This window comes from Diabrotica virgifera, chromosome 2 (genome assembly GCF_917563875.1).
Source record: "Diabrotica virgifera virgifera chromosome 2, PGI_DIABVI_V3a".
Classification (NCBI taxonomy): domain Eukaryota; kingdom Metazoa; phylum Arthropoda; class Insecta; order Coleoptera; family Chrysomelidae; genus Diabrotica; species Diabrotica virgifera.
The window spans coordinates 74,789,048-74,809,870 of NC_065444.1; the positions used below are offsets into that span (position 1 = coordinate 74,789,048).

The 20,823-nt window shown below is 34.0% G+C and overlaps 1 protein-coding gene across 1 annotated transcript in view; it reads right to left on the reverse strand.

The window, feature by feature from the left end:
* LOC114333510 (juvenile hormone esterase-like) overlaps positions 1–20,823 on the reverse strand; it is a 130,196-nt gene that overhangs the window by 32,762 nt on the left and 76,611 nt on the right. The window contains exons 5-7 of the mRNA XM_050643797.1: positions 20,577–20,762; positions 20,213–20,415; positions 794–971 (exon numbers count right to left, since the gene is read on the reverse strand). Coding sequence (XP_050499754.1) covers positions 794–971; positions 20,213–20,415; positions 20,577–20,762 — 567 coding nt within the window. The remainder of the gene's footprint in view (positions 1–793; positions 972–20,212; positions 20,416–20,576; positions 20,763–20,823) is intronic.

The window sequence follows — 20,823 nt, forward strand, 5'->3', positions numbered from 1 at the left end:
ACATATGTGCATATGGAAAATCAAACAAAGATTGAATAATTTTGGATAAATATAAAATAAAATCGGTATTTTCAAACCAGACTTCCTTGTTTTCATTATTAAGACCATAATCCATTCCATTAAAAAAACTTCTCTCTATACTTTCAGTTTTGTTAAACTTTGTAAAATATATTTTTATAGTATTTTTATTTTTTAATTTTAAATAACTTATTTTAGATACACCACTGTTAACGTCACTTTGACGTAAAAGGTGAATTTAAACGAGGTAATAATTTAAAAAATCGGCTCCTAGATACGTAAGCCTGTAAACTATTCAATGACCGTAACTGTACCTCGTACAGTATCGCCGAAGCAATATTCGTGCTCAGCGATCTCAAAAACCTCGGGATAACAAGTTTAAGTGATTTTCATAATTAATATCCATAAAACTATAGGAGACGACGTGAGGCACCAGGAACCTCGTATATCTTCTTAGACCCTATATTCCTGTTCAGCGACCTCAAAAACCTTCCGAGTCTGAAAATTAAACTCATTCTCATGATTATTTTTGGAGTTGTAAATTTTTATTTTTGAACACTTTAAAATGCACCTTGGAAAATGCATTTTCCGCCTACAACAATGTAATTTTCATTTGTCCCTCATGCCAAGTGTTGAAAGAATTTTCCTGAAGCTCTCCCGAATCAAATGCAAAAGGTTTCATAACGATCCGTCTTAATATAAAAAAGTTAAGAGGTGTAATGCTTTACTTCGTCGCCTACAAGACATGGAGCACTAAAAAGAGTAGAATACATACCTAAAGCGTTTATAATCATTTCTTCGGAACAAATACCTATTATTAGTGGGACTCTTTGCATGTCTCCGTTTATTAGAGCATCGTACATTTTTTTGGTTATGAAAGCATCGTCGTGATTGGGCTCAATGACTGGAGTGAACTGGAACCCTTGGACCATTTGATTGTCAAAATCCGTTTTCTAAAACAAAAGTTATATACACTACAGTATCTGCACAGAGATATTTGATGATGACAGAATGAAACTAATTCTAAATATCAAACACAAAGGCCTTTCTTTTCTTATATGCTATCTTTTAGAAGGTTAGAAATCATTGTGGCCTTGAAGTTCTTCAACCAGAAAATAAGTCTCCTTCCTCAGCTTCGCCATCCTTCTCAACCTCAGCCTTCATAACTCGATTTACCTAGCTAATTTTTAGTATTATTCGCTAGATCCATATTTCATATTTTCAATATATTTCTACTTTCCTACTATAATTTACAATTATCCTTTCTGTAAAATGAATGACACCTAGAATACATGCTATCTAAAAAATCTTCTTTCAAAAGCCATTGTGATGTATTTGTAAGAGAATCAAATCTAATTTTTCAAATTTCAGTTCTATTGAAGTTTAGATATCATCATGGCTATATGGTTCTTGCTGACTGCTGTTCTAAATAGTTTTTGCTACTGTATACAAACAATCCTTTCTTGTTCTCGAGCTAAGATATTCTTCGTCTTCCCACATTTAGTTTTCCTCGAATTTTGCGCAGCATGACTTGTAATGACGAAAATTTTTACCTTTTCATCAAATGTTCCAAGGACTCAAGTTTTTTCCTTTTGATAGTCAATATTTGAATCATTGACACTTACCAAAAAAGTAATCAATGAAACACACGTGGCACAGTGGACAATGGAAAGGACAATGTTTAATATATCCCTTGGAGACAGAGTTTCAAATAAAATATTTAGATTCACAGCCTAAACAAAAGATTTGTTCTACGAACTATCGAAAGCTCGAATAAAAAAACAAAGGAAGTCCTCAAACGACATGCCATCGCCGAGGAAAAGTCATCCGAAAACTAAAGTTGTTTTCCTATCTTCTAAACTTTTAAGTTACAGAGAGATACAGCTTGCTCCAATTGATTACGCAGAGAAAGATTCAAGGAAAGAGAAGCATAGGGAGACGCAGAATATCGTGACTGCGCATCCTGAGATAGTGGTACGGATGTACATCAAATGAACTTTTCAGAGCAGCCGTCTCTAAAATACGAATAGCTATGATGATTGCCGACCTCCGCCGCGGAGATGGCACTTAAAGAAGAAGAAACTTTTAAATTTAGCAAGTGATGCACTTTATGACCATCCATATTTAACATCTTCGAATGAATTAACCTAATATATCGAAGGCAACGATTTGCAATTGCCTAAAATACTGATCTAAGAGCGGTTGGTAGAACCTTCTTCTTCTTAAGGTGCCGAGACCGCTTGTCGATCGCTGGATCTCATGTACTCATGTTGCCCAGCATATTAATAATCATTCTCTTATTCGCAGCCGTACGAAATAGTTCAGTGCTAGTTTTCCCTAACTATTGGCGTAAGTTTTTAAGCCAAGAAGTTGTAAGGAGGCCCACACTTCTTTTCCCATTATTTTACCTTGTATGACAAGGTGAAATATGTCATATTTTTCTGGATGACGCATTATATGACTAAAGTATTATTTACTCCATTAAAATGTTACATTTTTTAAGCCGTACCTTGCATTTCTTAGAGGAGTCAATTTTATTTTTTTAATCTGTAGGGAGGTTCAGTAGAAGCTTAAGTTCAAGTTTTTGGGGTCGCTACCCTTGTCCCCCTACCGCCATCTTGGAAATGGGGTGCAAAGGAGTTTCGCGCTATATCTCGTAAACTACCAACCCTACAGAAAATCTAATTAAACATAAAAAGTAGCAAATTAAATTTTATACAATTTTGTTTCTATTACTTTTTATCGTCAAGTGACCAACAAAAAAGATATAAACAAAAATATGTAAAATTTTTTTAACAAATTTCCTTTTGGAGGTTATAACTTTTTTTCAGTTCATTTTAAAATAAAATAACATTTTAGCAATTTTGTAGAGGGTTTTTCAGCGAACAATTTACACTATAAAGTTGTTTAATTCTATTTATTTATATAGGTTTTACAGCGCTCCAAACTTGACCAGATTCTCGAATGCTCATAGGGATACAATAAAAACAAAAGTTAGGCTTACTTTTCTATCTATATATATTTTTTATTCATACAATTTATTATGATTTTAACATTCCTATGCTATTATTAATCTGTTTTTGACCTTTCTTCCCATTATAAAACTTATAACCCTAAGCATACATAGAAAAGGCCCAAGAAGTTGTTTGAGGAAAAATTCGCCGATTCAGAAGAAGATTGACGCAACCGCAAAATGCAAAATTCTTAAGAAGAGCAAAAAAACGATTTTTGATAACAAAATCATAGAGTATGATAAAAATTAGCCATTCATACACCGTGGTCAGGATCTCGAGATATAAGCTATCTCTAGATAGATAAAAATAAATTTCATATTCGGATTCAACGACGTCAAAAACATAAAAATAGACTAAAAATGGTCATTCACCTTAAATTTGATTTTCGTGGTCGGCATGCCGCTCGCCTAATTTAAAGATAGAAAAGTATTATATTCCTATGAAAATTCGATACCTGTAATTTTGAACCAATCAAAATACGTTATTTTGACAGATCACCATGGCAACGGAGGTATTTTATCGGAAATTTTTTGCTCGTCGGGTACCCAACAGCGAATTATAGTGGACATTTTTTGACGTTTACAATAACAGAACATTTTTGACAGACATAATTTAGTTAAACGCCAAAAAATAATTTTCTATCACTTGTAGTTACTCAAAATTTATGTAAAATTGAAGAATATACTATTTTCTATCTTGAAATGGTATTCCCATGCAACTACAATGAGTAGAAATTACGAATTTGAAAGCCTAAATAATTGCTGACAAAGCTATGGCGCGCTATTAATCTGTTCATGCAGCTTTGGATTTTCAAATGCAAATTTGGTGTGGAATTTTCTTACCGAATACCACGCGAAGTCAAATTAATATCCGGAAATTTTTTTTTGATCATGAATATTTTTAGAAAATTTCCCTCGTCTGCGACTCGGGAAATTTTCAAAATATTCATGATCTCAAAAAAATTTCCGGAAATAATTTGACCTCTAGTGGTATTACTAGTGAGAATTTGAGAATCTGGTCAAGTTTGGAGCGTTGTAAAACCTAGATAATAAATAAAATTAAACAACTTTATAGTGAAAATTGTTCAATGAAAAATCCTCTACAAAATCGCTATGATGTTATTTTATTGTGAAATGAACGGAAAAAAAGTTATAACCTCCAAAAGGAAACTTCTTACAAAATTTTTTCTTATTTTTGTTTATAACTTTTTTGTTGGTCACTTGATGATAAAAAGTAATAAATATAAAATTATAGGAAATTTAATTTGCTACAATTCATGTGAAATTAACTTTTCTGTATGATTGCTAGTTTGGGAGATACAGCGCGAAAGCCCTTTGCACCTCTTTTTCCAAGATGGCGGCCGGGGGACAAGGGTCTCAACCCCAAAAACTTGAACTTAAGCTTCTACTGAACCCCCCTACATATTAAAAAAATAAAATTGACTCCTCTAAGAAATACACACTAAATGTAACATTTCAATGGACTAATTCCAATTTACGCCTTTTAAATAATATGTTCAATACCTCACAACATTTATTCAAACGTTGCAAAACCTCCAAGTACGTGGTAAAACCTACTTGGAGCATAATAGTAACAATTATGTCCAATCACTTTCTGATCTCCTGAGCAATAATTGTGAGCTAACTACCACAAAGTTCCATCACATATTAATACAATTTCCATTGCAACATAATATGGCCATGGATGTTTTCAAGTTAATATTTCTTTACTCCTGTAACAAAAATACGAAGCAGCCATATCTAAAGAGACGAAAGCCTAAACCAGGGCCCTGATTCTAAATCAAATTTCGACCAAAAACAAGTCGCTTTCAATATGGCGACTGTCGAAATTATTTGACACGGAGATGAATGAATGGCAATGGCCAAAAGCGAGGTTAGGTTTAGTTTAGATGTGTTTTGTTTATTTCTTGCAAGGAAAACTAAATCAAAAGGTATTATAATATAGCTGGGTTTAATTGAAATTTGCTTGTTTTGAGGAATTAGATAGAATAGTATTAAATTAGAAATATAATAATTGAGAATGTCCACAACATGAATCATCAACTCAATGAAAGATGTGAGGTAATAATCTGGGAAAATTAGTAAAAAACAAGGAAAATTAATTACCAGCTATTTTATTGCTGGACATGCTGAAATCAAATCTTAAGATTTCCTATATTAGTAATATAGCTGTGCAAAGTCCACAGAAAGTGTGCTATTTTGTTTATAAACAAATTAGCGCTCCGAAATCTTTTTTTTTATTATTGCTCTATAACTCCGAAAATTTTAACTTTAAACCAAAACACTCACATAAAAATTGACAGTAATTTAATTCTGCACATTGATAATTTATTCCAATTTCCTTCGACGGAAATTTTCTTCGGAAAATTCGGGTTTTCCAAACAAAATCTTTAATTTTCAACTAAAATTTGAGGGAAGTAATTATTTATCAATAATTAAATAATTTGGTGACAGTGACATAAATCTTTTTTGTTATGAGTGTCTTGAAGATATGAAAATTTGTATGTACAAAGAGGACCGGAATTAAAAGGTATCTAATGGTTCAAAGATTAAAATCCTGTTGTTTATAACTCTGTCGCAAATGCCGGTCAAATTTGACCGGTTATACCTGGAATCACTCCTCGCAATTCAATTTGTTTTTCTTCGAAAAGGACACAGAAGCCGTGCTCTTTTCAACAGCGTTAACTTAATTTAATTTAATCTAATATTTTCTGAGGGGTTCTATTTGTTTATAAGCCAAAAAATTGTTTCTTTATAACATTCCTGAGACCGCTCAAATGGTCCAATTTCAATCCTGTAAGGTACGTTGAATAGGTATAGTGCTTTTTTATATGAAAATCATAGTTATTCTGGTGTATCATAATCTTTCTGGTTATTATTTCGACCGAAATTTTTTAATTAACATTTTAATTATTGCTAAACTATTGGTTAGATTGTCGCCGGTCTCCTGATATACAGAGAGGGGCTAAATTATGGAATAAATTCATTTTCTCTAAAATGGACGATTTTAGAGAAAAATCCCGAAACAGGTCGATTTTTATTTTTAAATTAAATTTCTTGGCATATATTTCAAACTAGTGACGTCATCCATCCGAGCGTGATGACGTAATTATTTTTTAAATAGGAATATGGGTTCGTGTTGTAGCTCATTTACAAAGGCGTTCAATTCTCTATTCAGTATTATAAACATTAATATCAATATTTATACAGGGAGGCCAAAAAAAATTTTGAATTAAATTAATTGACGCAAGAAGAAGAATGCATGTAATTTATTTAACTCAAAATACATTCTATTGCTGTCAGAAAATAGAAAAAAATGTTTATTTTGCAAATAAACATTGCTTTTAGCTTAAATTAAAAGTTCAAACTGCCAATAGGTAGGAGGGAGGCTGTTTGTGATTTAATTTAAGCGAAAAGAAATGTTTATTTGTGAAATAAACCTTTTTTTCTATTTTCTGACAGCAGTACAATGTATTTTGAGTTAAATAAATTACATACATTCTTCTTTTTGCGCCAATTAATTTAATTCAAAATTTTTTTTTGGCAACCCTGTATAAATACCTAATGATATTAATGTTTATATTACTGAATAGAGAATTAAACGCCCTTTCAAATGACCTACCACACGACCCCTATTCCCATTAACAAAATTATCGATTACGTCATCACGCTCAGATGGATGACGTCACTAGTATGAAATATATGCCAAAAAATTGTAATTTAAAAATAAAAATCGACCTCTTTCGGGATTTTGCTCCAAAATCGTCCGTTTTAAAGAAATGAATTTATTCCATAATTTAGCCCCTCTGTATAATCTACTATAATAAATCTTTCATGTCTTCAATTATTTAATTATTGATAAATAATTAGGTACTTCCCTAAAATTTTAATTGAAAATGGCAGATTTTTTGGGAAAACTCGGATTTTCTGAGTAAAATTTTTGTTGAAGGAAATCGGAAAAAAAATAACTTTGTGCAGAACTAAATTACGGTGAATTTTTATTTGAGTGTTTTTGGCTCAAAGGAAAAATTATAGGAGTTACAGACCACTAATTGAAAAAAAAAGAAGATTTGGGAGTGCTAATTTGTTTATAAATAAAATAACACACTTTCTTCGGACTTGTCATACCCCATATTACTAATATATGCAATCTTAAGATTCGATTTTAGCAATAAAATAGCTGGTAAATAATTTTTCCCAAAAATGGTATTTTTTCGATAATTTTCCCAGACTATCAACAAAATCCAAGAAACCGAAGCACCAACCCAAATTCTGAGCAGTCTCAACATGATAAGGTTAATATCCCCAGTTGCTGTCATGGCGGTGTCGAAATGAAATTGCGACTGTCGAAATGAATTAGAATCAGGCCCCAGGTCGTCATCATGTGTTCTGCTCTCTATAGCAGTGTTTCTCAACCTTTTCCTTATCAGGGACCGGTAATACTTAGGATAATTTTTAGCGGACCAATAATTTTTTCAAATACGCATTACCTACATGTTTAGTAAATTACTATTGAAAACTGAAATTACAAAAACTATTTTCACAAAATTTTTAACAATTTAATGGGATTGTCTGTTCCTTCTGTATAACAGTGTCCACTTCGGGTTGTAAAGTGCTAATCGAAGTAAGTTGGTTAGTGCTATTCGAAGTCACATGTTTATCGACAACCGATTCCTCGCTTTGTTTTTAGTTGTCGTTATTGTCGAAAATCCCGCTTCACATAAATCTGTTGTTGCAAAAGGGAGCAACATATTCATAGCCTGGTTGTGAAGACTGGGATATTCTTCTTTCATTCTGATCCAAAATTCATAGAAAGTCATTGTCGAAAAATTTACCTTTAACGTCAAGTCAGAACCCAATTTTAAAATATGTTGTTTCCCTTCATTGTTTAATTGAAGATTTTCATATTCTATGAAAGGATTCGTTATTCATAAATTACTCTCAAGTAGGTACACCGATGTCTGTGGGAAAATACTTTTCAAACCCATCATACAATGCTTGTAAATAGATACAAATTGTTGCATTCAGTTAATTTAATTATTTTTTGGTATTTAGGAAATCTAAGTAAGCAGAGAATAATTATTTTGTTTAACTTGCGATAACCAACATTTAATCTTTTTCTTAAATGCATATATTTTGCTATTCAAATTAAATATTTTTGTTGTACTACCCTGAAGACTTGAATTTAAATCGTTACCGTAAGAAAATATGTCGCTCAGGTAGGCCAGTTTTGCGACCCATTCTGTAACGGAAAAATAATTCGATAATGAAGATTTTTTTTCATTTAAAAATATTTTCACTTCTGTTCGTACCTAATTCAAACAGTTTTGTCAATACTTTGCCCCGAGACAACTATCTTACTTCAGCATGAAGTAATAGTTATTAGTTGTAGTTAGAAGTAATGTTCTGCATCTACTTCTTGGCAAAGTATTGCAAATAATCTTGAATTTTTTTTTATCTAGCTAGTGCCTCGACAACTAATGGCCATTGGCATGGTAGGTACGGTGAATTTTTGCAGTCAGGTACCCAGTGTCATGTGTAGTGTGTGTGTTGAGTAAGTGTCTTGTTACTTTGCAAAGTCGACGTCATTGTCTTTGCAAAGAGACGCTAATTGTATCCGAACGTCTGCGGTCCCTCCGGTGAGTACCGATCCCACATGGACAGAAACTATTTTCATTTATTAATTTATAATAAACAAAAATCTCTAACACTGGTGAGATTCGAACTCACGACCATTCGGACCTTTCGATCCAAAGGTAGGCGCTCTTACCACTGAGCCACAGAGGGGGTAATCTTGAATTTAAATCGCTGTTCACGTAAAATTCACGATTCTTATAAATTCGCAAAAGAACATCATTTAGTTCTGGTGACAAATTTCTCGTTGCTAAATATTGACGATGTATTACACAATGTGTAATTATGAGATCTGAGGACGAAACTTCTTGAATTTTTTTAGCAACACCACAGTGCTTTCCTGTCATATTAGCTGCTCCATCAGTGCACATGCCAACGCACTTTTTCTGTTGGATGTCACTCTATCCGAGCGCGAAATTCGCGGAAATGCAACATATTTTCGCGGACCGGCAAAATTATTCCACGAACCGGCGCCGGTCCATGGACCGGCGGTTGAGAAATACTGCTCTATAGCAATATTAGTTCAGAGTAATAATAGGTTTTTTCCATGACACTTCAACAGCCAGAGTACTGAAGCGTTTTTTCGACAGGTAATACCTATAAGAACAAATTGTAACTATTTCCTGCTTAGGATCTGGCGGCCATTTTTATTTATAAACAATTTAGTGTCAAAAAACGGTCTTTTTTCCTTTTTTTTGCAAATTAATATAAAACAGTAAGACTTATGGTTTTCTTAGTCTTCGAGAGAATAGAAAAAGCTTTAAAGTGGCGTATTACAAAGTTTAATACACTCACTTATGTTAATATATGTAATTGCGAAAAAAGGTCGAAATTTCAAAATAAATTAATTTCGCAATAACTATTGTAAAAATAAGTATAGAGCTTTGAAATTTTTGTCAAATGAGGGTTCTTTGGTGCTTAATATGTGACAAAAATTTCAAAGCGATTCATTCAATTGTTTAAATTTTATTCAAATTGTTTATCCCAGAGAGCTTTTTTTGCAATAACATTAGTCAGAAAAAAATAATGTTAGAACCATTCTACAGGTGTCAAATGAAAGAGCATGAGCTAAACTTTCAAATTGGTTTAAAAAAAGTGAATAAAAAATGCATTTATTAGTAATAAATAATTATGCAAAAGTGTGTTCAATTTTTCCTTATAAACTTTTTATTTTTTTATATAATAAATTATATATATATATATATATATATATATATATTTATTACAATTTTTCATCAATTATCAGTAATAATTTCACAAGAGCTCTAAAATTATTGAATTTTTTCCGAGTGACACTTTGACAGTTTTAATTTATAAGTGTCACGAGGGCTATATTAATTTTAGAGATCGAGTGCAATTTGTTGCGATTATTTCATGAACAAAACTGTTCAAAACCAAAATTTTATTGTAATTTATTTATGTAAGTACAAATTAGTACAATTAAACACACAGTTGTTATAAATATTTGACGGTTGAAAGTCATCACTTTTATAATTTTTAAAACATTAATTGTCAGTAATGTCACTGAATGTATTTTTTCGTAGCAACGAAGAGCATCTTTCTCTTTGAAATTTTTGTCACATATTAAGCACCAAAGAACCCTCATTTGACAAAAATTTCAAAGCTCTATACTTATTTTTACAATTGTTATTGCGAAATTAATTTTTTTTAAATTTAGACCTTTTTTTCGCAATAATATTAACAATAAATGAGTGTATTAAACTTTGTAATACGCCATTTTAAAGCTTTTTCTATACTCTCGAAGATGTCTTTACTAAGAAAACGATAATTCTTACTGTTTTCCATTAATTTAAAAAAAAGGGGAAAAGGTCGTTTTTGACACTAAATTGTTTATAAATAAGAATGGCTGCCAGATCCTACGCAGGAAATAGTTATAAATTCTACTTAGAGGTATTACCTGTAGAAAAAACGCTTCAGTACCCTGGCTGTTGAAGTGTCACGAACAGGGTATATTTTTGTCCTATTACCCTGGCCTATATAAGTAGCTTTTGAGCTCATAATTTTCGTTTTGTTATAGTACATTTTCAATATTTTACTATGTTGTTTTGCTCATTAGAGTATCTTATTTTTCTTGATATGCCGATTTAGGATTTTTTGACTACTAGGGGAACTTTGCTTCACAAATTAAAAGTTTATCCTACATTTCTATCTCTCGCTTTGTAGTTTGAGTAAAGAAGATTCTTCTTTTTTAAGTGCCGTCTCCCAATCGGAGGTTGGATATCTTCATAACGGGGTCCGGACAAATAATCCCGGACAAAAAATCCGAGGACAAATACATAGATTTTACATGACAAAGGAGTGTGAGTTTTTTCAAAAATCGTGGAAGATATTGGGAATGAACTAAAGCCCCGTTCTCTTGACAGGCGCTTAACGCTCGTTTTGATAACGCGCGATTATAACTACATACATTTTACTTAAGACCGTTCACATGCTATCGCGCGCTTTAGGTCATTAAAAAGCGCGTTGGCATGTGAACAGCCTCAAGTAAAATTTATGTACACTGTGGGCCGAAATAAAGGAGTACATTTTTTAGTTGAAAATAACTTTTTTGTTTTTTGGGCGATTTAATTTATTTTTGCAGCGCTAATAGCCTAACATGTCCTCAACATGACAGACAATTCGGAAGGAAAAATAACGTACAGGGTCGGACTTATAAAAAAATTTATGTAACGGTGCGTATGAGCTCGTTGCAAATGAAAACTGTTTTAGCTAAAATTGAACTGATATGCTCTTTTGGTAGGATAGCTATCCACAACAGTCAATAAAAAGGAAATTTTTCAAATTTACCGGATTCGCAAAATATCTTTTTTTTTTTAATTAGGAAAATACAAAATTTTAACAGATAACACATTTATGAAAACCACCACCAATGTGGCCACCATTATTGTTTACCAGTTCTTGAAGTCGTCTGCGCCATAAATTGATAGCCCCATTTAATACACCCTGTTCAAAATTGGTCCAAACAAACTGTATTCTTTCTTTGAGCTGTTCGACGGTTTCAAATTTTGTCCGTCATACAAATTTTGTTTGAAAATTCCCCAAATTGAATAGTCAACCTGATTTAATTCTGGGCTGTTAGGTGATCACATCTCTGGCTCAATATAGTCTGGGCAATTTAAACTCAAGAATATCCTTGTATTGTGGAAAGTGTGCGAAGGAGCACCATCCTCCTGGAAAGTGTAATCATAACATACTTCTTCAATTTCAGGTAATAGGTGCTGCAAGATTTGTTCTTGATATGTTTCTGAATTAAGTTTTACCCCGGCATTAACAAAAATCAGACGAGATTTTCCCAACCTGGATACTGCAACAAATACCATTACACCTTTTGAGAAATGACTTTTTTCAATTAAAAGATGCTCTATAGGAATTTCTCTCTTAAATTGTACGTCAGAATACACCCTATATAAAAACCATATTTTTCTAATGTCTTCACGAGAACGGAATCTTCTTAGCAGCAGATTACATCTTTCCAGTCGTTTTTCTCTTACATTGGCAGTAAGTCTTTGACAGTAAGTCTTTGACAGTAAACTTTTTTAAATACTTTAAGATGGCAATCTTCTTTAATGATTCTTCGAACTGATCCTAGTGCGGGAAATCCTAGTTTCTTTTGCGATTTTCCTTGTTCCAACAGATTGGCCAGGTTGCAAATTTCCTAAAACAACCCTTACTCTAGCAATATTTTCTTTATTTCTTGAGCCTCGCTTCCCCCCTCTTCCACTTTTATGTTCAATAGGCCCATGGGTTTCCCTTAGATGTCTTAAGAACTTTCCTATTGTTCCAATATGCCAATTTTTCTCAGGAAATGCATTTTTACCTTTCCTTCCATTCCGTCTTGTTTAAAAGTGGCATTATGAACTGGTCAATTTACTTATTTAACTATAAATGTCAAACAAATGCCATGGCAACCTAAGCAGTCATGGCTTACTAAGTAAAATTGGCATATTTGAGCGTTTGAGAAATTCTTAAGACATTTTTAACAAAAATGACTGCTAGTATGAGGCAAAACGATGGAAAAGATGTAATTTAGTGTTAAGATGGTTACGATTTGGTGACATATAAGAAAAGTACTCGAATAAGATTTCCTAATTTAAATAAAAAATGATATTTTACAAATTCGGGATTTTTTAAAATTTCATGGCGAAGGCGTGTTCTGAACACTATTTAAATAAAAAATAAATGATATTTTGCGAATCCGGTAATTTTTAAAAAATTACTTTTTACTGAAGTGTTCTGGATAGTTAACCTGCCAAAAGAGCATATTAGTATAATTTTAGCTAAGACAGTTTTCATTTGCAACGAGCTCAAATGCACCGTTACATACATTTTTTTATAAGACCGACTCTGTACGTTATTTTTGCTTCCAAATTTGCAGTCATGTTGAGGACATGTTAGGCTATTAGCTCTAGAAAAAGAAATTAAATCGCCCAAAGAACAAAAAAGTTATTTTCAACTAAAAAATGTACTCCTTTATTTCGGCCCACAATGTAGTTGTAATCTCGCGTTATCGTCATGAAAATGAGGCCTTAGTTCATTCCCCATATCTTCCACGTTTTTTAAAAAACTCACACTCCTTTGTCATGTGAAATTTGAAGTTTTCAGCATGGAATTGGAAGTTGAAATTTGGTAAAATTTCGGGAAAACTTTTAGAGAACTATTCGGCAGCAAATATTTCTTGGGGATTTTTGGTCCGGGATTTTTTGTGGGGATATTTTGTCGAAAAAAATTTCCTATTTTTCCTGTGTAAGTTTTATATTGTAATGTCCTGATGGGCCCCTGGACGTGAAGCGTGTGACCCATGTTAATGTGTATGTATATATATTTTCTCTTCTTTTCACTAATTGCTGTATTGATTTCCAGCTTTAAATTTATCTATTCTAGTCTATTCAATTGCAAAAATTCATAAACTTTTCACTGCTCCTAATGAGATTAAAAGATCATGTAACTGGCTGTATGGCAAACTGCCAAAGCCATAAAAAAAAAGCACTACAACCCGAAGTGGGTCTTGGCTGACTGCACAACTCGCTTCCATCCCGAACGGTCTACGGTCGCCCATGATAGTTGGGTCAGTGGGTAGCCCCATTGTTCTTAAATCTGACCATATATTGCCTCTCCATCGCATTCGTGGACATCCTAAGAGACTTCGTACTATGGGAGCTTCCTTCCAGATCAGTTTGGCAAGGCGGTTATTAGGGAGTATATAGACATGGTGTCTAATCTTCGGGGCTCAGTGGAGGCTGCTCTTCAGTTGATTGAAACACCAGTAGCACTTAGATAATTTATTTATAAGACCGACACTAGGGAAGTTACCCCGGGAGAACGTTGAATATTGATATGGCTTGTACGCGATTTAGTTGAAGACTCTATTTGCTACATATTGAATGTGTATGAAGGAATGAAGTTAAAGGCACCTCTGGCCTGATTGAAGTGATTCTTGAGAATGATTCTAAAATGTACATTCTTTTTCAGCGGTGGCACCAGTATTGGTGTCAGGCCACGCGCTGAGTATGTTTACAAAATATTGAGAACAAAGAAATATATTCATTCCATCATCAAATTAAATATGCAATTGCCCGAATTATTGTTTACAATTTACAATTCGTGAAATAAATTAGAGACCCGCACATGTAATTATACAATAACAAATTGGTTCATGTGATGTACGGGGTGATAAAAATATACTGTTAAATATCGGATATTAATTCTGAATATTTGCGATTGGACATACTGCCCGCGCGAAATAAATAATAACGAATGCCTCAGTACTACAACGTTTTACAATGATAATGATAAAGTATTTATAATATAATAGAATAATGTAATGTGTAATGTAATGACACTAGTCCTTGAACAAATTAACAATTCTCCAACTGCAACACCTTAGGTAATAATATCAAAGTTAAAATCAGAATTTAAATCAAAATATTCAAGTCAAAGTTTAGTTCAGGTAAGGGTAAATAAAAGGTATTGAGTGGGATAGTTTTTTTAATGTGTTAAGTATTGTATTATAGTTGTATTCTCTTATTATTATTAATATCGAATTGTATTATTAGTTATTTTATTATTAATATTATCAATCGTGCGACTAGCTTTTGGACTATTTTTATATACTTATAATATGCTTCGCCGTTGTGTTTAATTATTGTATTATATTTCATCCAAACAAACCTGAATGGAATTTGCAGTTCGTGCAGAATCTTTTATTTATGTTTTTGTAACTCATTTGATATTACATCATATTAACATGTGTAATAAAAATAAAGTCGTGTTTTCTAACGATAAAATATTTTGAAATACGTAAAGGTATTAGATTTTATTATTAGAGGGTTGTTTTATTCTGTATTTAATATTCTTATAATTATAGCATTGTGTGTATGTGTTTATGAATTAATTAGATTGGTCTCCCTTTTGTATTATTCTTTTGTTCGGTCCATAATTGAAGTATTAAGTTTTCAACCCTGTAGTTGTATACAGGAGTTGTATAAGTTTGTAGAAAGTGTAAAATAATAATCTACTTTCTATAGTTAGTAAATTATTCCTTGGGGCGGGGGAGGAAAAATTCCTCCATTTGTAGCGTTATAGCTGATTTCCAAAAAAAATTATCCTAATTCCATAATTACAAGTTCCGTTTGCTTATTTCTCCATCATGTAAACAATCCATTGTCGTGCTAGACATGCAGGACTCAACCGAGTGGGATCCGAACTACCACCCTAGGTCTTCCTCTTAGTTTTCGAAGACTTAGTTTTCAACCCTTAAGGTCAATCCCTATTTAGTTTGCATACATTCCCGAAAAAATTTGCATCAGGCACCGAATTCTTTTGTTGCTCACGGTGGTTGTAAGTCACCCGAGTCCATTGTTTATTTCTTCTTTCTTGTTGAGCTTGCTGTGCTCCTCTGTTTCTCTGTTTTCTATTCTTATAAGTCCTTCTTTCATATGTTTCAAGTTTATTCGTATTTGTATCTTTTCTATATTGATACCTCCTCGTATAATTTTGTCTTTCGTATTTATTTGTATACTTGTAATTTTTCTATCACGATAAGTCCTCGTGTCACGTCTTCCGTTTGCGTTAGCACTATTGTATTTGCTTCTGCATTTCCCTCTTCTTTCAGAGTTATATTTGTAATTTTCCTGTATTACATTTTTACGTTCGTTCCGTCGATCGACGTTTTGTATTGAACTATATTGCTTTGTGTGTGTATTCTTGTATTCGTGTCCGTTTGGTACACTTTTTCTCCTCCCTTTATACCTACTGTTTCTTCGGTTTTTGGAGTTTTCTAAGTTTTCTGTTTGGACAAGTGTTTCTTGGTCCTTAACGTATGTAGTTGCCCCTGATAAGGAGCTTAAGTTTCCTGCTTTCACAATTGCCATTGTTTTATGCTTTGTTAAGTACTGGATTCCTTTCTTTGTATCGTTCCTGACACTATCCATCCTAGTCTCGTGTTTTGGCTGAGTAGACCGTTACTTAATCGGTCCATGCCCTCCATCAATATGTGGCTATATTCTTTGACCCCTAAAAGTAAGTCTATCTTCCCTACCTTGTAGTATCTTGGGTCTGCCAGTAGTGCATTTTTCTCGTTATAGTCCTGTAGTATTATGTCCTGTTCCGGTAGATCCCTTGTTATTTTTGGTAATACCAGTGCCTCTATTTCCATCTCGAAATCACTTTGGAAATGAGTTCCAATCACAAGTTTCATGCTCCAGTTGGCTGTCTTTTCCCCTGACGAGCCTATTCCCGATATGGTCGCCTGTATTGGCTGCCTTTTTGTTCCTAGCACCGTCGCCGCTTGTTCCGTTATAAATGCGCATTGTGACCCTTGGTCGATTGGTGCTCTCATTATGTGAGAATCTCCCTTCGCATCTCTTATGCGTACCACTGCTGTGGCTAGTAGTGCTTCACCTTCCTTATGGCTTGCACAGTTAACTGAGTTCTGACCTCTGTGTTGTGTGTTGTTGTTCCTTTGCCCATGGTTATCTTGCGTATTTTCTCGCCTTCCGTTATTTTGTTCTCTGGTGTTGTTCGAAAAATTATTTCCTCCCCTGTACCTGTCTGATTGGTACCCGTTTCTCATATTGTTCGATTCTCTTCCATTTCTTTCTTGTGCTTGTTCTCCATTCGTTTCATTTGAGCTCCTTCTGCTGCCCGTATTCCCTCTTTCATAATGCAAAATTGTGTGGTGCTCTCCGCCACATTGTCTGCACCTCAGCTGCGAAAGATATTGTTTTTCTTTATTATGTGCTAGGCAATTCGCACACCATCCTTTTTCTCTTATTATTCTGTTCTGTTCTCTTGTATTGAGTTCCTGAAATTCTCTGCAGTGTGCTACTCCGTGATCTCCGTTGCACATCACACAACTTATTCGTGTTTTCCTACCCGATCCTCCTTGTTTCTCTTGTCTCTTTTCTGCTTCCAGCAGCTCCAGTGTTTGGAATCTTCGCTGTGTAAATGTTTGTGTCGATTTGTACGTCGGTATCTCTCTACTGCCTCCGATGTGGTTTTCGTATAGTCTCCTTGTTTCATTATCCCATTTTGTTATGCTTATTCGAGCTATCAATGGGCTCCACGCTTCCGTGTCTGTTCCTAATCCTCCTATGGCTTCCAGACACTCATGGAAAGTGTCATGTAGTGATTTCAGTGCTCTAGCGGAAGCTTCCTTTACTTCCTGCGCTAGTAGTATCCTGTCTATCAGTTTAAACAATATCATCCTCGGGTTTTCATATCTTTCTTTTAACATGTTCCAGGCCACTTCGTAGTTGACCTCGGATATGTGTAAGTGTTGTATCATTCTGTTGACTTCCCCTCTTACTTGAGTTTTTGGGTACTGAATTTTTTCTGCGTTTGATAACTAGTCGTTTTCATGTATTACTTTAGTAAACAGATCGTGGAAAGTTCTCCACGTCTCGTACCTTCCTTCGTACACAGGGATTTTTCATCTGCGGTAATGTCACACCATCTCTCCTTTGTGTGCTGTCTGGCTGTTGCATTCCTGGCCGTAATTTCTTTAAAGTTTCCCTGACTGTACTCCTTAGTTGATTTATTCTCTCTACTTCGCCATTATCCAAAAAGTCTAGCTCCTCATTTACTGTTGCTTCGATCATGAGTGTATTTACTTTTTCCATGTGTTCTTTTAACTCTAACTGCAGTTCTTCATCCTCCTGCAAGTCTTGTTCATTTTCTTGCCGTAGTAATTCCTCGATACTTTGTTTCCTTATCTGTATCTTCCTTACTTTTGGTGCTTTTCCTCTTTTCAGGTTTCTTTCATATTCTTCCAACAGGGTTTTACCCTCAATATAAATCCTAAGGACGTGATCGTAGTATTTTGTTTCAAAGTATTTGTCTTTCGACGACCCTCCATCTTGCAGTTTTTCGTGGTTGTTTTGAAATTTGGTCCAATACTCCTCCAACTTTTCGTGACGCTCTTTATCATATTGCTGATTTTTCCGAGAAGCAGAATCCTTCTTGATGTTGGTTACAATTTTAGCTATTTCCGCTCCGATATCAGCCTGTTTCACATATACGGCTTCCATGTTTTAAGAATTTTTTTTATTTTACTGCGTTAATTAAGAACTAAATAATATTATACGCTATTAAAGTGGTGTCGTTTATTTTTTCAACGATTATGACCCACCTTGTTTATAAATAATACATGTGATACTACAATTACTCACGGAGACTTGCAGCAGCTGTTATGTAATACGAATCCTGCAAACGTGTTATGTTGTGGTGACATTGACTTAATTATGTGGAATGTTGGGGTAGGACGTTGATATATTATTGCAACAGAAACTATTTTTATTTTACCTGTCTTCAAATAATTATGTGTTATTTATATAAAGATTTTAACTTAAATTCAAGCATCTATTTAAATTCAATTCATTCTAATTATTTAAAATGTTTGGTACATGTATGTATAGCTACGTTAAATGTAAATATATATGAGATTTCTTTGTAAAGTTCTGAAAATACGTATTTATTAATCACTCTTTTTTTTTGCAATACTACTATCTGTAATAATAATTTTAACTCGGAATGTTGACTGATTAAATCTTTTCAAGGTGAGTTACCTTTTATTAATAATTGTTAAATGGTTTATATGTATGTAATCTAAATTAGTTTTAACTGAAAAGTTTGTATAGAGTGGATTATTAAACTTTGTCTGTTTGGTATGCGATACGCTCAATGTTGGAGAGATATAATTCATTCAAAAACTTACGGTTTTTCTTCTGATTATGGACATTGCGGCTCTCCTGGTTCTGCTGTGCTCCGCAAGCAGTCCTGTAGTTTGGAGTCTCTGCGGCTTGTCCTGGCTGTGTAGTGACTCTAAGGCTCTTGATTGTCGATCTCTGGCTCTGTAATGGCTATCTGGATCTGTGGTGGCTCTAGGGCGCTTGATTGTCGATCTCTGGCTCTGTAGTGGCTATCTGGATGTGTGGTGGCTCTAGGGCTCTTGATTGTCAATCTCTGGCTCTATAGTGGCTATCTGGATCTGTGGTGGCTCAAGGGCCCTTGATTGTCGATATCTGGCTCAGTAGTGGCCATCTGGATCTGTGGTAGCTCTAGGGCGCTTGATTGTCGATCTCTGGCTCTGTAGTGGCTATCTGGATCTGTGCTGGCTCTTGGGCACTTGATTGTCGATCTCTGGCTCTGTAGTAGCTATCTGGATCTGTGTTGTGGTTCTCCCGGGCCTAGTGTCGTCTATCTGTTCTAAGGGTGTTGTTTGGCGTGGACTGTATATAGGTTTGTCAAGTCTTGTCACTTCCTCGATGTTTTCTTTTGCTCGATAATGACCATGTCTAATCTTCGGGGCTAAGTGGAGGCTGCTCTTCAGTTGATTGAAACAACAGTAGCACTTAGATAATTTATTTATAAGACCGACACTAGGGAAGTTACCCCGGGAAAACATTGAGTACTAATATGGCTTGTACTCCATTTAGTTGAAGACTCTATTTGCTACATATTGAATGTATATGAAGGAATGAAGTTAAAGGCACCTGTGGCCTGGTTGAAGTGATTCTTGAGAATGATTCTAAAATGTATATTTTTTCTCAGCGATGGCACCAGTATTGGTGTCAGGCCACGCGCTGAGTATGTTTACAAAATATTGAGAACAAAGAAATATATTCGATCATCAAATTAAATATGCAATTGCCCGAATTATTGTTTACAATTTAAAATTCGTGAACTAAATTATAGACCCGCACATGTAAATATACAATAACGAATTGGTTCATGTGATGTACGGGGTGATAAAAATATACTGTTAAATATCGGATATTAATTCTGAATATTTGGTATTGGACACATGAATCTTAGACGCTGAAATTTAATTTCTTGGACTACGTCGCTCGCCCTATACATCTGATTGACCTCAGCATTTGTTCATTCGGTATTGGTTGCTGTCAGGGTCGTGATAAGGTAATATTCATATAGTGTAAGAATAAACAAAATTACATAAAAATTAATAAAGAACATTTTATATAATAAAAACATAAGTCATAGTCTTACCGACATCAATGATAAACCAGCATCATTAATTTCTTTGGCAGATTTGCTTTGCAAAAGCTCTAGCAATTTTTGTGAACTAGCGCTTGGACTGAAGGTAGGATCCAGCGCAATAGATAACTTGTAAGCTATTTGACGATAGTCCCTTTGGAAAGCCCACGGACAAAGAATAGATCCACTTTGGGCAATTGCAGCTCTGAAAAGTCCTGGAAAAATTGAAACGGCCATCACCAAATGTTTCAGAACTATTTTAGATTGGAACGATATTTGCATATTTTTTTAATTGTGTTATTATTTTAACAACATTTCACTTAATCAAAAGTGGAACATCTTCTTTTTCTAATTGTACCAGATTATAAATACATACCTTTAGACTTCTCACTCATAAGTTGATAGGTTACAGATGCTGACCCTGCACTTTGACCAAAAATAGTAACTTTGGTTTTGTCCCCTCCAAAATGTTCAATGTTTTTTTGAACCCATTTTAAAGCTAGCAGCTGATCTTTTAATCCATTGTTACCAGGGATAACCGTATCTCCAGTTGAAAGAAAACCTGGAAATAGAAGACGTGTTAGATTTTATATTCTTATAATTACCATGAGGATCGACGCGAC